Here is a 20,723-nt window from a genome sequence, read left to right as displayed (position 1 = left end):
CGCGTACCGTGACAATTCATGTGCAGAGACACACTCTCAGCGTTTTTAACACTGGAGAACTGCATTTGATGTAAACAGTCGCGTGCGCAGTGTCATCACCCTCTTTGGGATGCCAAAGGAGCTAGCTGGATTTCATTTACTAATTCTTTTAACAGTTCCGCTCTGTCTTCCATTGTGTGGGCTAAATTCCAACGACTCTCTGGGCCTAAGGTCAATTCACCAATTTCTGGCCTGAACGGAGCAGATGATGTCATTGTGGAACCCATTGCTATATCCACCACCTAGGGCCACTATTTTGCAAATATTTCAAGCTCCACCCATTACCGCCCTACCTTCCTCCATTGGAAACAAATGGAGGAGGCTTGGGTAATACCCTTCTCCTCTTAGAATTTTAAATGCTACAATGCAGCCTTTCCTATGTGGGAGCTGATCACTCTCACTGTATCCCTATCTTTCACCCCACAGCTGGATGATGTTCGCATTCAGATGTTGCAGCACCTTTCTCTTGCGGGCAAACATTTTCTGCTTAACACATACAACCACATCTGGGCAGATGGCATGCTCCCCAGACGCTGGTATGAAGCCTTCATCATACCCATTCCTCAGCCCAATAAGGACAAAGACCTACCTTCTAGCTACCACCCCATTTTCCTCACTAGCTATGTTTGCAAGGTTTAGAACATATGATTAATGCCCGGGTGGTATGGTGACTCAAGTCTCGCAAATTACTAACGACTGCATAGTGTGGATTTCAGGCGTGCCATTCTGAAGTTGACCATCTCACCACTTTGGCAACCCATGTCATGAACTGTTTTCTGCAACAATAACTGACTGTGGATGTGCTTTTTGATCTGGAGAAATCCTTCGACACCAGCTGGAGGACCGGTGCCCTCTGTACTCTTTACATGTGGGGCTTTCCAGTCTGCCTGCCACGTTTCCTTCCGGAATTTTTAAAAGACAGACTTCTCAAAGTACGTGTGGAATGTGACTTGTAGGACACTTTTATCCATGAAAATTGGATGCCTCAGGGGTCCATCCTGACATTCGTTGTCCTTGCTATTGCCATTGACCCTATTATGGCCTGTCTCCCGCTGGGTATTTCCGGGTCCCTTTTTGTTGACGATTTTGCCACCTATTGCAGTTCCCCATGGACTTGTCTCCTTGAGGGAAGTCTTCAGCATTGTCTCTGTCTTTACTGATGCAGCATCAACAATGGCTTTCGCTTTTCCACTGACATAACCATTTGTATGAATTTCTGGCTGCACAATGGGTTTCTTCCACCTTCTTTATACCGGGTGATCAAAAAGTCAGTATACATTTGAAAACTTAATAAACCATGAAATAATGTAGATAGAGGGGTAAAAATTGACACACATGCTTGGAATGACATGGGGTTTTACTAGAAGCGAAGAAAAAAAAAAACCTTTTGCTAGACGCGTGAAAGATCTCTTGTGCGTGTTGTTTGGTGATGATCGTTTGCTCAGCTGCCACTTTCGTCATGCTTGGCCTCCCAGGTCCCCAGACCTCAGTCCATGCGATTATTGGCTTTGGGGTTACCTGAAGTCGCAAGTGTATCGTGATCGACCGACATCTCTAGGGATGCTGAAAGACCACATCCGACGCCAATGCCCCACCATAACTCTGGACATGCTTTGTAGTGCTGTTCACATTATTCCTCGACTACAGCTATTGTTGAGGAATGATGGTGGACATATTGAGCATTTCCTGTAAAGAACATCATCTATGATTTGTCTTATTTTGTTATGCTAATTATTGCTATTCTGATCAGATGAAGCACAATCTGTCTGACATTTTTTGAACTTTTGTATTTTTTGGTTCTAATAAAACCCCATGTCATTCCAAGTATGTGTGTCAACTTGTACCTCTCTATCTACATTATTCCGTGATTTATTCAGTTCTCAAATTTATACTGACTTTTTGATCACCCGGTCTTGGGCCTGTTGCTCTACCGTTTGTTGAAACTACGAAATTCCTGCGGCTCATGATTGATAGAAACTTTCTTGGTCCTCCCACATGTCTTACCTGGCTGCCCGCTGTACCCTGTCCGTCAGTGTTCTACGGGTCCTCAGTGGTACTTCCTGGGGAGTGGTCTGGACCACCCTCCTCCGTTTGTACAGATCCCTTGGCCTTTTGAGAGTAGACTATGGATGCTCCGTTTATGCATCTGCACATCCATCCATCTTACACTGTCTAAATACAATCTACCACCATCGAATCCATGTGGCCACTGGCACCTTTTACACCAGCCCAGTTGAAAGTCTCTATGCAGAAGCTGCCTAACTACTGTGGTCATAACGATATGAGGTTCTCCTTAGCAGATACACATGCCATTTGTCTGCCATACCTGGCCACTCATCTTATGTCGCCTCCGTCAACGACTCATTTGACCGCCAGTAGGTGTGTCCCTCTTCTCCGTTACCTCCTGGAGTTCGCTTTTGATTACTGCTCCAGCAACCTCACTTCACGCTATCTGCCACTTTCCCGATGGATGTGTACCCTTCGCCACCCTGACTTTCTGTGGTGGCCCATGTTCACCTTGAACTTGATTCGCTTCCTTAGGAAACTTCTCCAGATTCGATCTATCGGTGTAAGTTTCTCAACCTTTGCACGGAACTTGGTGATAGTACCTTTGTGTACACTGTTGGCTCTCTGAATGACCATGGTGTCTGGTATGCCTGATCATTGCCACCGACCATTTTCGATATCTGCTTCCAGAACACTGCTCAGTATTAACAGCAGAGCTCTTTGCTATGTATCAGGCCACACGGTACATCCAGCGACACAGGCTTTTCAATTTCGTCATCTGCTTGGATTCTCTCAGTGATTTTCTGAGCCTCTGTATGCTGTACACTGTCTATCCCTTAGTGCAACAGGTCAAAGAAAGCTTCCACTTGCTCTGTCTTGATGGATGGTCTGACAGGAAACAAAGCTGCTGACACTGTTGCCAAAGCTGCTGACACTGTTGCCAAGTCTGCAGTCCTTCTACATCATCCAGCTAGTTCTTCCATTCCTTCCAATGATCTCCATGTTGTCTTTTATCAGAAGGTGGTGTCACTTTGACATGACAATTGGTCTTCCATTCATGGGAACAAACTCCAGGGAATGAAACATCTCCCAGAAGCTTGGCCGATCTCCTCTCTCAGCCCTTTCGCCGCAAGGAGATGATTTTAGCTAGGTTACGTACTGGGTACTGTCTTTTTAGCCATCGTCATTTGTCAAGTGGTGACCCACCATCACTTTGTGCTCACTGTCATCAACCTTTGACCATTAGCTGTTTCCTGACCAAATGTCTCTCTTTTAACCACTTACGTTCTACTGTATGTTTGCTGTCTGAGTTATCGGTCGTTTTAGCAAACGGCACATTGGATGTTGATTGTGTTTTACTTTTTATCCATCATAGCAATATAGCGAACGACATTTAATATTTAATTCATGGTCTTCATAGTCTCTATGACATATTTCGTGTACCTTTCTCCAAGAGTAAGTCCTTGTTTCACCTGCCTTTCCTTCCGTTGATTGGGCTTAACGAGCAGTCACATTTAACTCCTTTTTCATCTTGGTGTTCAAAGGTTCTGACATGGGCGTGTATGACTTTAGTGTGTTGTTGAAGTTACAGTTTGTATGCGGGACAGGAGTGCCAACAGAAATTATTTCTTTTTTCTCTTTTTGCAAGTAGTTTGTAACAACTGTTCACAGCTTGTGACTGGTGGATTACTATTGTAAATAATCTGTTCTTAATTATGACTACAATAAAAACACCACCATTCTTATTTAATTAGTGATGACATTATAACATCTAACAATGGAAAATCCAGGATGGAATAATGTCAATATTATGAAAAAGATAGATTGCCAATCACCATATAGCAGAGATTTTGAGTCGCAATCTCTCTCTCTCTCTCTCTCTCTCTCTCTCTCTCTCTCTCTCTCTCTCTCTCTCTCTCTCTGTGTCTGTCTGTCTGTCTGTCTGTAAACTTACTTGTTTGACAGTATTTTAATTATGCCTATCTGCAATTCAACATTTCTGCTACATGCAGAGTAGCACTATCCCTTTCATAATACTAACATGGTTTTATGTATTTTAGGTATGCTAGATTCACAATTTCTGACTCATGATGATGACCTATTCAATCGGCAGTTTATATTTCAGAATATAACATTCTTAAGAGTTGTTGGTTGGTTGACTGGATGATTAAAGGGACCAAACTACTAGGTCATCAGTCCCTTTTTCCTCAGACAGACAGGTCTACATGCCTGTAGATCAGATAGCCTACCACACGAAACCCACGGGAGGAAAACCCCAAGGTCTATGAAGGTGAGATAATGGACAAGAAGAAGAAAGAAAGAAAGAAACAAAGACAGAGAGAGCACAAGAAAGGTGTTCCCTCTAGGGAGCAGCCAGAAGCCTCCGAAAGCACAGTGCAATGCAATGAGGGAACATACATCCCAGTCCCCCCCCCCCCCCCTTACCAGATGTAGCCCACTCAGAAATCACCTAGGAAAGAGACTAGCAACATGGACACGACGAGAGAAGTACAGAGAGACAAAAGACGAACAAGTCTAACAGACCATGGAAGGGGGGGGGGGGGGGGGGGGAGTAAAAGAGCAGGTAAGGTGAGGACCAGGCTGCACCACAATGCCCAGATAGTCACAGCACGGACTTGGCAGAGGAGGCAAAGAGTGTTCTGCCAACCCATCAATGGGCCAATATGGGTAAGTGGACCTACCTTGAAGAGAGCAGTGAAAGCTCCCTTCAAGAATAAAACGTAAAACTAAGTCAGCCACTGAGGCATTGTCTCCTAACACCAGAGACAGCGAGTGAGGGAGATTAAGAGCCCATTGCATGGTGGCTAAGTTCGGACAGTCCAGCAAAATGTGGACTACCAGCAAATGGGAACCACAATGACAGAGAGGTGGGTCTTTGCGACAGAAGAGATGACCAAGAGTTAGCCAAGTATGGCCAATACACAGCCAGCAAAAGGACGATCAAGTCTTTGAGAGAGGCCCACATGAAGGACGTCCACAGATTTGTAGTCTCCTTAATCACCCTACTTTGTTTGGCAAAGTCAGAGTGAGCCATTCCAGATTCCCTAACCTTCATGGCATAATACTGATCAGAGGTTCATTACTGGAATACCAACATCACAAATCAGTTTACAGGTAGCCAGTTTGGCCAGGCTACCAGCAAGTTCATTTCCCAGGATCCTGATGTGGCCTGGGGTCCAGACATACAGGGAACCCTGGATAGCAATTACCAAGGGACAGTGAAGGTAACATTGGTCAAGGGATGCAAACTGCACAAGGAGTTGCTGAAGATGAGAGAGGATCCACCAGTGCAGAAACTAATATGTTCAAGAGCACGAGAGATGGCTACCAACTCCGCAGTGAAAACATTACAACCATTTGGCAGGGAGCACAGTTCAGTGTCCCATGCGAGTATAAGCAAAGCCCACGTGACCAGCACCCATTAAGTCATCAGTACAGACTACTTCTGAACCCCAAGATATGACAAGAATGGCTAAAAATTGGTGGCAGACGGCCTCAGAAGGAACCGAGTCTTTCAGATCTGGTGATAGGTCAAGACAACGCTGTGGCCGAGGGATGCACCATGAATGTGTAGTGAATGGGCCTGGAGGAGAGGTGATAGAGGAAACAACTGGAGTTCAGAGAGGAGAGACAGGATGTGGATTGCGATTGTAATCCTTGATCTGGACTGCTGTTGCGGGGGATGGATTGCGGTGTTTCGACGGGATTCTTTCAGGGCTTCGTAAAGCTGTGGAAAGGTAGTACGATCTGCATCCCAGCTGGTGTTACTCAGGCAGTGGAGACTATTAAGGTGCAGCTAACACTTTCGATCAATCTAGCTTAGATGGGGAATCCACATCAACTTAGGATCTAAGACCAGTCCAAAAAACCAAAACGTTCCCACCACATTGAGTAGTTGGCTGTTGAGGTAAAGTTCAGGTTGTGGGTGAACACTACAATGTTGACAGAAGTGCATAACATGAGTTTCGACACTGTAAAGTGAAAGCCATGGGTGAGGTCCCATGACTGCGCCTTTCCTATGGCACCTTGCAGTCGATGTTCAGCGACATCCATACTAACAGAGCCCTGTGGTACCCCATTCTCTCGTCGGATTGTGGGAGGAGGGGGGGGGGGGGGGGGGTGGGGGTGGTATTGTGGGAAGCAGCAAGTTGAACCTGCAAAGTATGGTGGGATAAGAAGATGTGTACAGTAGCTAGGATGTGGTGTCTTAAGCCTTTTTCAGGTCGAAGAAGATGGCTATAAGGTGTTGATATTGGACAAAAGCTGTTTGGATGGCAGACTCCAGGCAATCCAGATTTTCAGTACAGAGTCACCTCGGCAAAAACCGCCCTGGGATGGAGGCAGAAGACCCCGAGACTCAAGGAGCCAACACAGCCGCCAGCTCACCATGCATTCAAACAACTTGTAGAGAACACTGGTGAGATTAACTGGGTAATAACTATTCATCTCTAGAGGGTGCTTGCCCTGTTTCAGTACTGGGATGACGATGATTTGTCGCTGTTGCAATGGGAAGTCGCCCTCACTCCAGGATGCAGTTAAAGATGGCAAGGATATGACACTGACAATCCACAGATAGGTGCTTGATCATCTGGTTGAGGATGTGGTCCGATCCTGGGGCAGTGGGCTAGGACACTGACAAATCCCCACTCACTGAATGGAGCATTATACGGATCCAGGTGGTGTGCAGTAAAAGATAACTGCTTTTGCTCTACCCACTTTTTTAGGACACAAAAAAGGGTTGACAGTTCTCAGACTCAGAGGCCGTAGCATAATACAGAGAAAAATGTGGCATCTGTGTTAGTGTAGATGGCACCATTCAACGTACCACCACCAGGTACACCTGCAGGTGTCTGGTATCTGTAGATACATCTGACCTTGGCTCAAACCTATGAAGGGAAGGTTCATGGTCTGATGGTTGAAGCGTACTGTTCCTAGCATTCTTGTTTCCATCGTTTTATTGGATGACAGACCCAGGCATGGAGCCACTGAAAGGCAATAACGTGCTCCATCAATGGGTGCCACTTACGGTGCTGGAGAGCTCGCCTACGATCTCTAATGGCCTCTGCAATTTCTGATGACCATTCAGGTATTGTCTTCTGTCGGGGTGCACAGAAGGAACAGGGAATCGCCAAAATCAGCTGCTCAAATAATGGTTGTAGTTGTATTCTGGACTGCCTCATCAATATCTCCATGCAGTGGGGAGCCAAGGGCAACAAAAGAGGCAAAAGCATCCCAGTCAACACAGCTGAGAGTCCATCTGGGCAGGTGTCCATGGGAGTGACGCTTTCTTTCACATCACTTTGGTATAATGTCACCCTGACCTTTTCAGGTAATGAATCACCATCAAAGGCCAACATGAAGGCACTGGTAGCGACACTGTTGACCTTTGGTCCCCAATGTACACGACTAACAAAGTGTGCACCCTGGCACTCCAAGTTGGTGCGTAGCTCAGCATCAGATTGTAAGAGCAGGTCTCTGTGAAAATAATTCCCTGAACCATATTTAGACTATTATGGGGAGTGACAGTCACCGGTATGTCACCCACCTTGTTAAGAGCTAGTAGCACCCGTGATTGGGCAGAGGATACTGTTTTGATCAAAATTGACCCACTTTTCATTTTAGAAATGGCTGCCACTTCCCCAAGCTTGACTTCTATGTTCTCCACAAAGAAGAAGGGTTCTGTGGCCAAGAAGGAATCCCCAGCAATCCTTGAGCAAACTAATTATTGGGGGGACAGGGGGGGGGGGGGGGGGGACATTTCTCTGCTTGCCGCTTAGCCCTATGGAAGGAAACATTTTATGGACATATCTCTCTGCACTTAAATCGTACTTTCCTTCCATAGAGACTGCTGGGATCATACAGCTGCCGGCGGAAGATAACTTCATCCGATTCATTTGCGGCTCATCCGCCATGGTGCCACCCACTTCGAATGGGGGCTCTTGCCATGTGCGCCACCCAGCCTCAGAAAATGGCTACGTGGCCAGTAATCCGTTGCTCGGAGTCCCCGTGTCCCAGTCACAATGGGCACATGCACATAAACCTTGGCATACATGGGAAGTTTTCAGCTCACACACCAACAATACGATACCCACGTGGCCAGGGGGCTACCACTGTGCAGCTATTTGATGACCACCATGACAGGATGGCCACCATGCTGGAGTTTACACTGCATTGGGTGACCTTCCCTGCATGGTAAACATTTCTGGAGAATCTGAAAACTGATGGCAGGTCAAACCTAACAACGGGGACTATGTCTTTACTTAATGAAAAGTTGTAGAAAACAAAAAAAAAAAAAAAAAAAAAAAAAAAAAAGCAGAAACTCTAATCCCAGTCACAAACGAGATCTGAGCTGGGTCTGCATCAAGAAAACCATACAATGGAGAGACAGAGGGAGAAAGTGACAGTGGAAGTATAAGCTTGCAGGACAGAAACGAAGTAATGCTGCAAAGCATGGGGCCCCATGGTAGCCAAGCAGGTAGGTACTGACACGAGAGTTGTGAGCCCTCAGGGGCTAAATGAGTAATATTGTCATTGAACCTTGGTGGGTCCTTCCCCACATCTCACTACATCCCATCACACAAACTCAACCAGCATGTTTCTGACAAGGCTTGTGAATTTCTCCCATTAATCAATATTCTCCTTCCCAGATGTAAATAGTTGCTCAGATAGTTTGTTGTCATTTTATTGACACATCATGCACAACTTTTCATTCAACACCACTGATCAATGATGCTGCTGTAGCTCTGTGTTTGTTGATTCATCCATTTATTTTCACTGAATTGAAAAGTTCACATTTTTTTATTGACAGCATAAATTGTATACTTACATCGTATGTATTCTACTTAGTTGGCTGTCCAAGATAATTTTCAGATAAGATATTTAGTACAATTTCACTAGAACCGCCATCCTGCCATCTGTGTCATGCATGGCTGGCTAACAGGAACCTCTCCTATGGCTAAAACACGATCAGGTAATTTATCAGAAATATTTTTCCACAAATCTTCCGTAGCATTCCATGCCATCTCAACTGATGTAGTGTGTCACCAATAGATAGTTTTAGTAAGAAATTTTGGCCCACCTTTAAGGCTTAACTTTACCCAAATTATCTATTGTTGACTGCATTTATCTCATTACACAAAAATAGACTTGTCACATATATATTCCAGTCAGAATTTAAGATTTTGTTTCTAGTTTTACCCAATTTTCTGTTCCACTTGCTACACAAGCAATGCTGTTTAAGCAAGTCACAGTAATTCAGTGATCTTGCCTTTAATACTTGTCCAGTTACCTAATATTCAGTTTTCATTTTCACAGTTGACTTACATGGCTATTTGATCTCCTCAATATGACATACATGTGAAGTGATCATGGCTCTTTGATGTTCAACATCTAAAGGTAAACAGGCTTACAAAGTAATTTATCTAAAAAAAAAAAGATGCAAACTATACTGCAAACTATACATATTGCGCTATTGAAGGAAATCCTTTCTGCAGGTACTGCATGCCTAACCAATTCAGGGAGGCACTTTAAAATTCTACATCCAATACAGATTAAGTCAAGAAATCTGCACCCAAGATCACCAAAAAAATCAATGGAGCCTCTAGTTTAAATCTACCTGGCTCCAAACCAAGGATTCCAATCAATACTGGGCATGAAATAACAAATTGTGAACTGTGATTCCATTAGACGAGTGACAGTAACCCTGTTCACCACCAAAAGGAACTAAGATGTTGACAAGCATTACTTACAACCAGCTGTAACCATTGCACTAAACAGATGGCTGCAGAGCTGCTTCTGTATCTCAGACGAGACCTTCCCACAGTAAACATATGGGATATCCAAAGGACTTCCTTTATGATCTGATTGTTATTTTCCAGAGGAGATCCATCATCTGCGTTAAATTGGAACACCTAATAATGAGCAATCTGACCGTAGTCTAGATCATGCAGGATCATTGACCTCAGGGTCAAAAGATAAAGCAACTGATGTGGGTTCATGTAACAACAGTCAACATGTCTTTCTCATATACACTTCACTATAAAATAATATTTTACTGCTATTTATGCAGATTTCCTCAACAAACTGAACCACTGACATCTTAACATCAAAGTTTCATCTGTTAATAAGAAATTAATAATTTATTTGGAGAAATGTAACCCACAAAACACAGCACTGAAACGTATCACTGTGGAATGTTTATCAGCTCTATTGATGAAAACATCAGCCTATGTGCACATGCTATGCAGTGTTTTGGGGCCAAAGCCCTCAGAGTAAAGTCTCAGGAGAAAACATGCATTCCTCCAATCTTATGTAGGCTAGTCAATAGTGGAAACAACAATTTCAATAATGAGCAGCATATTCGCCCTAAAATATATGTTAACAATGTTGAACACCTCATTTAGTAGCTAAAGATCATTCAGATTGTTTCATAACTTATCACCAATACCAAGAATAACATACTGCATTACAGCACTCACCCTCTCTCATCTGGGGACTCAACACCACAGCCTTGAGCAAGCAAGGCTGCTATAGGTTCACTAATTACTTGCAGAACATCGAATCCTGCATCTTCTGCTGCACGTGCCAGTGCCCGACGACTACACTTCGAAAAATTTAAGGGGACACACAGGACTGTGCGCAGATCTGTATCTGGAGGTACACATGTGGAAGCAAAGCCTGAAACAAATAACAAAAAATAAAGAAATGCTTTACATTACTACCAAACCACAAGCTTCATATTTGTTTACAAACACTATATTTATTGTTGATTGACAGCTAGCTGGCTGGTCGTCAGTAGAGTCAATGCCTACAGCTTATTCTTTTCCATCAAATAATTTGAAACACTTAAAAAACTCACAGTGAATGGGCCAAAGAGTTTTGTTACTGCAAAGTATTGATTCCACTGTGAGAGTACTTATTAGTTACACGTTCAAAAGGAAAACTCTAATAGTTTAATCATTTTGTGTAATAGGACAGTGTGAAATAATGAGTGAAAAGTCACCGAGACCAAATCATTCTCTCTATTTCAGCAATCATATTCCCACTTGACAGCTTCTACAAGCAAAACATGTCAAAGCACTACACCAAAGGAAGTCAGCATTTAGAAGATAGAAGTATATCTGTGATAATACAGGATGGATGTATTTAACCATAGCACTACCTGATAAAATCTGTAGCCACTCTTTGGTGGCTATGTCTTTTTATCCTGCACAAAAAATGTGTATAAAATTTTAAACCCCAAAACTTCTTCAAATTGGCTGCCTTGTCAGGATCCAATTCTGTACAGATTGCTCGCAAAGATAGCAGCCAAAGTAAGATTGTAATTTTGACATGTTACATATACACTGTCCAGTCACATTAATGTGACCATCAGTCGAAAGCCTGAATAACCACCTTTTGCTGCATAGACCACTGCGAGACATGCAGGAATAGTGATAGTGAAGTTCTGGAGGGTAACGACACGGATATGGAGCCATGCAGACTCCAGTGCCATGGCCAGAAAGTGACAGGTTTCTCTTGAGAATCCACCGCGAGAACAGCTCAATCGAGGTGGTCCCACAGATTATCAACCGGGTTTAAATCCAGAGGGTCTGGTGGCCAGGGGGGTACAGTAAATTCATCCTGGTGCTCTTCATACCACACACATACACTGTGAGCTCTGTGACACATTACATTGTCCTGCTGGTAAATGCCACTGTGTGAAGGAAAACACGAACTGCATGTATGAGTGAACATGGTAACCAAGGCTAGATGCATACTTATATCAATCATCTGTGCCTTTCAGAATGACAAAATAACTCGGGTAATGCCTTGAATATATTCCCCAGACCATAAAGCTCCCTCCTCCAGCCTGGACCCCTGTGCTTTCAGATGATTCACACCGTGCACACCAATGGCCAGCTGTCCAACAAAGAATCATAATAATATGAGTAAATATACTGCTACAGATTTCTGAAAACAACTATCAGACAACATATATAAGTGCCTGAAGGTCAGTGCTCTTAGTATCTTTTCTTAATAATGTCTGTAGCTTCTGTCTGTAGTTTTTATGCTTATACTAGCAATTAGTGAATAATGGAAATCCAGTCAACCATGTTTTAAGACAAAGATAAAGAAAAGTAGGAAAAATAATGTCTAAGGTAGGGTGGACAGTGATCAGTGATGTCTGAGTAAGCTGTATTGCCTACTCAAGTTGTGTACACACACACACACACACACACACACACACACACACACACACACACACACACACACAAGTTACATCTCTTACAACATTAGACAGTATAAATTGTAATTATAATTTTTCTACTTTGGAGCAAAGCAGTTTGATACATTTCTTAGAGTAGCTTAATACATTTAATCAAGAAACAAATTTGCTAACTGAAAACCAAGTTTGCACTACTTTCTAACAAAAGAACAATCTCTGTGAATTTAGTTTAGTAACGGCATTGGTGAGCTCTACTGTAAAGAATGGAAAGTTTAAAAAGTCATCACCCCTCTGTGTCATAAAAGTTGAAGTATTAGTTTATTTGGCCAAAGATGCTGTCAACAACCATTCCATGGTACACTTGGATGTATACAACTAAAATGAATTTGGGGGACCACAGGAAACCTAAATCAGGCTGGCTGGACTGGGATCCAAACAACTTTCCTCCAAAATACAAGAACAGCATTCTTGATCACTAACCACCACATTCCATCAGTGAAGCCTAAAGAAGTCTACACACACTTTTGGTAAAACTCCATCTTATTCTTTACACTCCCTATACAGTTTTTGATGTACAAATCTAAAACCACTCCTGATCATAACTGTTTGTTGAACAGATAAATTATGCTTGAATTCAGTAAGTTCCCAAGGTAATTATTTGATTCATTACTGTACTCATACTTAAAAAGACAGATTCATCTCAGATATTTAACCAGAGTTATGTCAGTAACAAGCATTTCACGGCAAGTCACATGGGGGATAACAACTGCAAAGCAAAGCAATAATCTGAAGGTCCCATCATGATCATAGTCCATGGTGGGCTTCAGTTTATTAGTAAAATATTGGAAAACTGTGGTATCCTTACAAATTTACTATGGAATATTCCTCAACCATCTGGGGTGAGTGACTGAAGCTCTGATAAAGTCAAAGGCTACACATGTGATCTGGAAGACATTGTGAGAAATATGTCAACAAACTGATGAAAATGAATATTGGAAACTTTAAGTGGTTCATCCCGCAGTTCTCCACATTTCTTCCCATAAATGTGTATTACGTAAATTTAAATAAATTCAACAGAAACAGCACGAGGTACAGAAATTAAACTATTACAGCATGTGAATGAGCAGATAGGTATTTGCAGACAAACTGTGAGAGACACACTGCACCTGTGGTCATACAGCTCAGGGAGTAGAAGTATTGACTACGAAAGGCATAGGTTCAAGTCTCAGATTCAGTCAAGTGAAAAGTTTTATTCTGAAGGAAAATTTCATTACATGTACACTCCAATGTAAAGTGAAAGATTCATTTTTATTAAACACATGTAATCATATCAGCCATTTCAAATGGAAAAAAAAGTAGCAAAAGGCAATTATTACTTCTTGTTCATTCTTACGACACAAACCCAGGCCCGAGGACTGCATGGGTAGCAGAGGCCAGCAGACTGCACAGTTACAACAAGAGTGATGGAAGGTCAGGACAGAGGGACTGGTCCCCCACCTCCACAGGCACACACACTGTTATCCTCTCAACCATCCTCCAGTGATAAGGGACACGAGGCACAGGTGGCGGTCATCTTAGTTCCAGCCTGAGCATCGGAAGTGAAGACAGGGTGCCAAATGCGATTGTGGTCACAGCCAGAGCTGTTTCGTGTTGGTGGGTCAGACAGTCATGTCTGGCCTTAACATCAAGCCACTGATGCTCTCTGTCACCAATGATGACCCCTTGGGTCCATCCCAGACACCAACTGCATATGCATGCCCAGACAGACATTCCACCCACAGGCAGGCCTATATGCAGGTTTGGCACACAGCACAGGATGCAGGAGGTCTAATGGTGTACAATACCAACTCAAATGCAGTATTTCAGCCAGATGATGTCTGCAAGGTCTTCAGCAGCTGTGTTTTAAATGTATGGACCATCTGCTCAATCTCCCCATTAGGAGCAAGGTGAAACAGGGTGGTGATCGCATTACAGCCACAGAAAGCCTAAAGCTGCATCTACGTAAATGGGGGCTAATTATCCAACACCAGGGAATAAGTGGCACTCCCTCAAGGTAGAATACCATCATGAGGTCACAAGTGGTAGAAATGGTGGTAATGAACAGCATCCACGCCACGTAAGGGAAGTTTTGAGAGGGTGGCCACCACCAAAAGCCACATAACAACCTGAAATGTCACGGTAAAATCAACGAGGACCTTCTCCGACAAGTTATCAGGATGGGGCCACGACGAGGAACCTTGACCGTGGGACAAGTGATTGAGAGATCAGGCATGACACGAGCCGTATGCGCATTCAATGTCTGCATTGATGTTGGGCCAGTACACGTGCTGTGGGGCTAGTGCCTCCATACATGTCCTCCACCAATGACAAGCACAAAGGAGCTGGAGGATGCGGGGACAGAGCGAGGATAGAATGATGGTCAGGTTTTCGAGAGTCCTCTGCAGCCATCATTAAAACATCATTTGTAGCATTGAATCAGTAGCATAACATGAAATAATTGTGAAAGGCTAGATCAGTAAGGCTCAAAACATTCTCTGGACACCTCTCCAGTACCTCAGACAAAACTTTCAACAGGACAGGATCGTGAAACAACACAGTGGATACCTCACGTGCAGTCAGAAGGAATTGAACCAGGATTTATTGTGGATGTTGGTCCAGGGGAAACAAACTGTTTCCTTGTGGTTGAACTGCACATTGGCACCAAGAGGAAGTGGGGGTAGGGTGTTCACGTTGGTGAGTTGGGTGAAAGTGGATTTCAATTGATACCCAATCAAAAACAATGCCCAATTCTGCAGACAATGCATCATATTTTCCAGGAGTTTAGAACAATGCACAAACAACAAAATCAAGGCTTTGAGCTTTGCAGTCGCTCAACAGGTGTAATTTGCTGCCATACAGTCTACATTCCAGAGGTGAAAGCAACTGGCCATTCACTACTACCCGACACCTTATGAGACAAAACAACCGCTATACCATATCGGGAAGTGTCTGTCTCGAGTGTCAAGGGCAGGTCCAATGCATATAGTGTCAGTCACAATACCACCTTGAAACTGTACTTAATGTTCTGATATGTCAATTGGCAGGTGGTCAACCACACAAATTTGACACCCTTCTTGCATAGTCGATCTAGGGGATCTGTGATTTGTGCCACCTAGGGAATAAACTTGGCACAGAACATGATTCTACCCAGAAACAACTAGCTGCTTAAGGTCAGTAGTGGCCAACATATTAGTGATTACGTGAATGTGGTCACACGTGTGCACGATACTATAGCGACCTGGGGTCACTGGGGCCTCTAAGGTACAGAGGCTGTGAAGTGGTGGGTTGTGGAAGCAGTGGTGCTGGCCACGGATGGGCAGGTATAGTGTATTTTATTTTTCTTGAATTACAGCACTGGAGTGTCTGGATAAAGGAGACCATAATTAGGGTGTTTTGGGGTGCAGCAAATGCAGAGCGCATAAGATATCAGCTGTTGTTGGTGCAAAACTTGCAGAAATGGAATCCCCTGCCTCTGTGAGAAGACTAATCACGGGGCTAGTCCGGAAGGCACCAGTCGCAAGTCGGACCCCACAATGGTGGATGGGATCTAGTATCTGCAATGTCGAAGGTGACACAAAACCATAGACAAGACTCCCGTAGTCTAAACGAGACTGGGCCAGTGCTTTGTACAATCGCAGGAGAATAGAGTGGTCTGCACCTCAGGTGGTATCGCACAGACATCTGAGAACATTGAGACGTAACCAGCACATCATCTTCAGCTGGCGAAGACGAGGAAGCCCTGTCAACCGGACATCGAAGACCAGACCCAAGAAGAGATGGGTGTCCACCACCTCGAGGGATTGGCCATTGAGGAACAGGTCCGGATGTGGATGGACTATATGGCGACGGCAGAAATACGTGACATACAATATGGTCACCAAAAACTGAAAGCCACGGGAGAGAGCCCAAAATTGCACCTGGTAGATTGCCCCCCTGTAGACGGCTTTCTGCAGCGCCCACGACAGAGGAAGCGACATACGTACAAAAATCGTCAACATACAAAGACGCGAACACTGTCGGCCCAGCAGCCACTACCAGTCCATTAATGGCGATGAAAAAAAGAGGGACGCTCAATACAGAACTCTGTGGAACCCCATTTTCTTACCGACGGGAAGTGCTGTAGGAGGAACCAACTTGGACCCGGAAAGAGCGACATGAAAGAAAGTTATGGATAAAAATGGGCAGAGCACCACAAAGGCCCCAGTCGTGAAGGGTGGTGAGGATGTGGTGGCACCAGCTGGTGTCGTAGGCTTTATGCAGGTCAAAGAAGACTGCAATGAGGTGTTGCCAATGGGCAAAAGCCGACCGGACAGCAGACTCCAGGTGGACTAAGTTATCCAATGTAGAGCGGCCACGGCAGAAACCACCTTGAGTCGCTGACAAAAGGTCATAGCATTCGAGGATCCAAAACAGCCGCCAACTCACCAGGCATTCAACGAGCTTGCAGAGGGTGTTGGTAAGGCTAATTGGACAGTAGCTATCCAACTGAAGAGGTGGCTGCCCAGGCTTCAACACCGGAATAACAATGCTTTCCTGCCACTGGGTAGGAAATACCCCCTCACTCCACAGATGATTGAAAAGGGTCTGTACACGATGGTGGCCAGCCACCGGTAAGTGATGGAGCATTTGGTTACGTATCCAATCCGGTCCAGGAGACGTGTCAGGACGAAGGGTGAGGGTTCTGGCGAATTCCCGCTCGCTAAATGGGGCATTATAAGGCTCCAAGTAGAGAGAAATGAGAGACAAAGGCAGTCGTTACGAGCGCTGTTTGAGGAGGAGGAGGAGGAACAAGGGCGGATATTCAGTCGACGCAGAGGCTTGGGCAAAGTGTTGAGCGAAACACTCTGCGACAAAGTACAGATGGGAAGGACAACACCATGCACAGAAATTCCTGCAACGGGACAATAGCCAAAAATTCGCCCGAGTCTTGCCCAGTCTTGTGAAGAGCAGGTGTGCGGTCCTATGGCAGATACATACCATTACCAGCAAATCCGTTTCTGAAATTTGATTGCAGCAATTTCCAGAGTCCACTATGGGACCATCATACTATCATTTGACAGGGGAGGGGGTAACCCCGAGGAAGAAGGGATGGCTGAAACAGCTGTGGCAAGAATGGTGGCAGTTAAAGTCTGTATAGACTCATCAATACTACAGTGTGGTAGTATGGGGGGGATGGTAGCAGAGGAGAAGGCACCCCAATCAGCTTTAGAGAAGGCCCACCTGGGAGGGTGACGGAGCAAGACATACTGAAGGAAGGTCAAAACAATCGGGTAATGATCGCTGTCACATAAGTCATCGTGGACACCCCACTGAATGGAGGGAAGAAGGCTGTGACTGCAGATGATGAGGCCAATGGAAGAGAAAGTGCAGTGTGCCACACTAAAGTCTGTGGGAGTACCGGTGTTACAGAGGTCAAGCGCTGCCACAACAGATTCAACTGTCCTGCCCAGGGCAATAGTCGGGTGACTACCCCAAAGAGGGTTGTGGGCACTGAAGTCCCCTACAAGCAGGGAGGGAGAAGGGAGTTGTTGAAGAAGGGTGGTTAGGGCAAGGGATGTGGGTGGCCTGTCAGGCAGGAGGTAGCCTGTCAGGCAGGAGGTAGAGATTACAGATTGTGATTGTAGTGGTCAGGTTGACCCTGACAGCAATTGCTTCCCGAGTGGTATGGAGGGGAACCCATTTACTAAAAATGTCTTTGCGCACCAAGGTGCAAACACCACCAGAAGCCTGCACAGGGCCAATCTGGTTTCAACAGAAAGCATGGAACCCATGAAGGGTGGGTGAGTAAGAATTGACAAAATGGGTCTCTTGGAGAACAATACAAGCAGCAGAGTAGGAGGAAAGAAGGGGCTGCAACTCCGTGAGGTGACGCAAATAGCCATTACAATTCCACTGGAGGATTCTCAAGCTGGAGTCCAAATGGCAAGCGAACGGACCGGAGCCGGTCACGCCACCGAGTCGCCATCCGTCACCGATAAGGATGGAGTAATGTCCATATAGGTGGGGTCAGACTGTTGGTTCATTGGCTGGAGGAGGGGAAGGTGGCACATCAGGGGGGTACCTGAGGGGCCTTGCGCTTGTTCCCTTGTTCTTGTGTTTCTGCTGCTTCTCTTGTGATGGAACAGAAGGGCAGACTGCAGTGTGGTACGACACAGTATTACACCTGGCAATAGCGGCCCCCACCGGCCGCAGATCGTGCGGCCTATGTGGAGCTGCAGATCGCCTTTCAGGGGGTGCCGGGAAGAGGAGTCCCGGGAGGGAGCTCCAGTACCATCGGCTGCTGAAGAAGGGGAGCGCTTCTCTGGCGGGGGAGGGGGATTAGCACCCAAAGGGGTGAGGGTGAGGGTGAATTTGGGCGTGGCTTGGAAGAGGAGGGGGTACGAAGGGGAGTGGACGTAACTGAAGCAAAAGCAGAAGTTAGAGGCACAGGATGGAGCCGGTCATACTTTCGACAAGCCTCGGTGTAGGTAAGTCGATCTAAAGTCTTGTACTCTTGAATCCGTCCTCCTTTCACATACACCAGGCATGCTGGCGAGTGCGGAGGATGCTGCGCATCACAACTGATGCACACAGGCGGGGGACCACAGGCACTCCCCTCATGGAGGGGGCCCCCCCACAGTCACCACAGAGGTGATAACTGGTGGAGCGGGAAGACCTGTGTCCAAACCGTAAGCATTTAAAGCATCTCATCGGTGGTGGAATGTAAGGTTTTACATCATACCGATACACCACCACCTTTACCTTCTCTGGGAGGATATCCCCCTCGAAGGCCAGAAAAAAGGAGTCTATCAGTGTGATTGTTTTTAAGGCCTCGCTGAACAATGTGGATAAATCGGACTCCTTGCCGCTCGAGGTTTGCATGGAGCTCCTTGTCAGTTTGGAGAAGAAGATCCCAGTAGAAAATGATACCCTGTACCGAGTTCAAAGATTAGTGGGGTGCGACGCAGACTGTGCTGTGGTCATAAGTCCCCTAGAACTTAGAACTACTTAAACCTAACTAACCTAAGGACATCACACACATCCATGCCCGAGGCAGGATTCGAACCTGCGACCGTAGCGGTTGTGCGGTTCCAGACTGTAGCGCCTTTAACCGCTCGGCCACTCCGGCCAGCCTCTGCAGACTGGGCAGGAGAATATGTCTTTATGAGCAAAGAACCGGACTGCATTTTACTCGTGGATTCCACTCCATGATACTTATCTTCAATCGCCTCAACAAAAAAACAAAGGCTTGGTCGTGGCAAAACTCTCACCACCTGTCCTGATACAAACCAGGTACCGAGGGAAAGGTTTCAACCCAAGTCGGCAAGCTTGACCTCCTTCCCATGGGGTGGCGAGGGAGGGGAAGGCCAAAGGATCAGAAGGACTATCATGTCTACTATCACTCTTAGAAATGGCCAAAGAATGGCCAGGATATTGAAGCCTTTCCCGCTTCATATGCAAGGCGTCTGCCCTAGTACCACCCACCCTGACCAGGGGCTCGCCCAGTGGGCACCACCCCGCCATAGCGAGGGCCATCTGGCACGGCAGCCATTGCTGGGAGTTCTGATGCCCCAAAGTGATGAGCATCAACTCCTTGGCATACACGAGCCGTTAACAGCTCAGGTACTAGCAGTGTGATCCCTGTGTTGTCAGGGGGCTCAGCCAGTTGGGTACTTAACAGCCCCACCACACAGACTTGCTACCATGCTGGTGACCTAGCATGAAGGGGGGCCAGGGTGCAAGGGGAAAATGAAGGGGTGGGGAGGGGAGGGTGAGATGAGCCTCCAACATGGAAAATAGGCAGGGAGTTCATCCCCAAATGGCTCACACTGACGGAAAATGTTGGAAATGGTCAAACTCCAAGGGGACCAAAACGCTGAAAAGGAGATGGATACAGCAAACTAAACAATAGCACATACCAAAACAAAGCCGGGAGGAAAGCCAAGTCGACATGAATTCCACCAAGAGGGAAAGGAGGGGGCAGGGGGAAAGGAGCAAGGACAGGAAAGGAAAGGAGAGGAACAGGGACGGTAATGCAGGTCTGGGAAAAGGAAGGAGACTGCAAATAGCTCGGAGCCCCGTGCACGCCACACACGTACCCACGAAGGGACTGTCGGCCCCCTGGATGGACATACGACGGAACTTCCAACATTGAAAGCACCACATTGGGGGAGGGATATAGGGCTTCACATCACAGCAGTAGACCATCACCTTGATCTTCTCAGGTAATGTATCTCCCTCGAAGGCCAAGATGAAGGCACCGGTGGCAACCTGCTTATCCCTCGGACCCTGATGGACACGTCGAACGAAATGTACACTTCGCCGTTCTAAACTGGTGCACAGCTCATCGTCGGACTGCAAAAGAAGGTCCCTGTGAATTATGATACCCTGGACCATATTTAAGTGCTTATGGGGCACGATGATTACAGAA

At 45.7% G+C, this 20,723-nt stretch overlaps 1 protein-coding gene across 1 annotated transcript in view; it reads right to left on the bottom strand.

Moving 5' to 3' along the window:
- Positions 1-20,723, bottom strand: part of LOC124555478 (heat shock 70 kDa protein 14-like) — a 150,121-nt gene that overhangs the window by 87,985 nt on the left and 41,413 nt on the right. The window contains exon 4 of the mRNA XM_047129402.1: positions 10,545-10,743. Coding sequence (XP_046985358.1) covers positions 10,545-10,743 — 199 coding nt within the window. The remainder of the gene's footprint in view (positions 1-10,544; positions 10,744-20,723) is intronic.

This window comes from Schistocerca americana, chromosome X (assembly GCF_021461395.2).
Source record: "Schistocerca americana isolate TAMUIC-IGC-003095 chromosome X, iqSchAmer2.1, whole genome shotgun sequence".
Lineage (NCBI taxonomy): Eukaryota > Metazoa > Arthropoda > Insecta > Orthoptera > Acrididae > Schistocerca > Schistocerca americana.
This window is presented reverse-complemented; position numbering and strand designations above follow the sequence as displayed.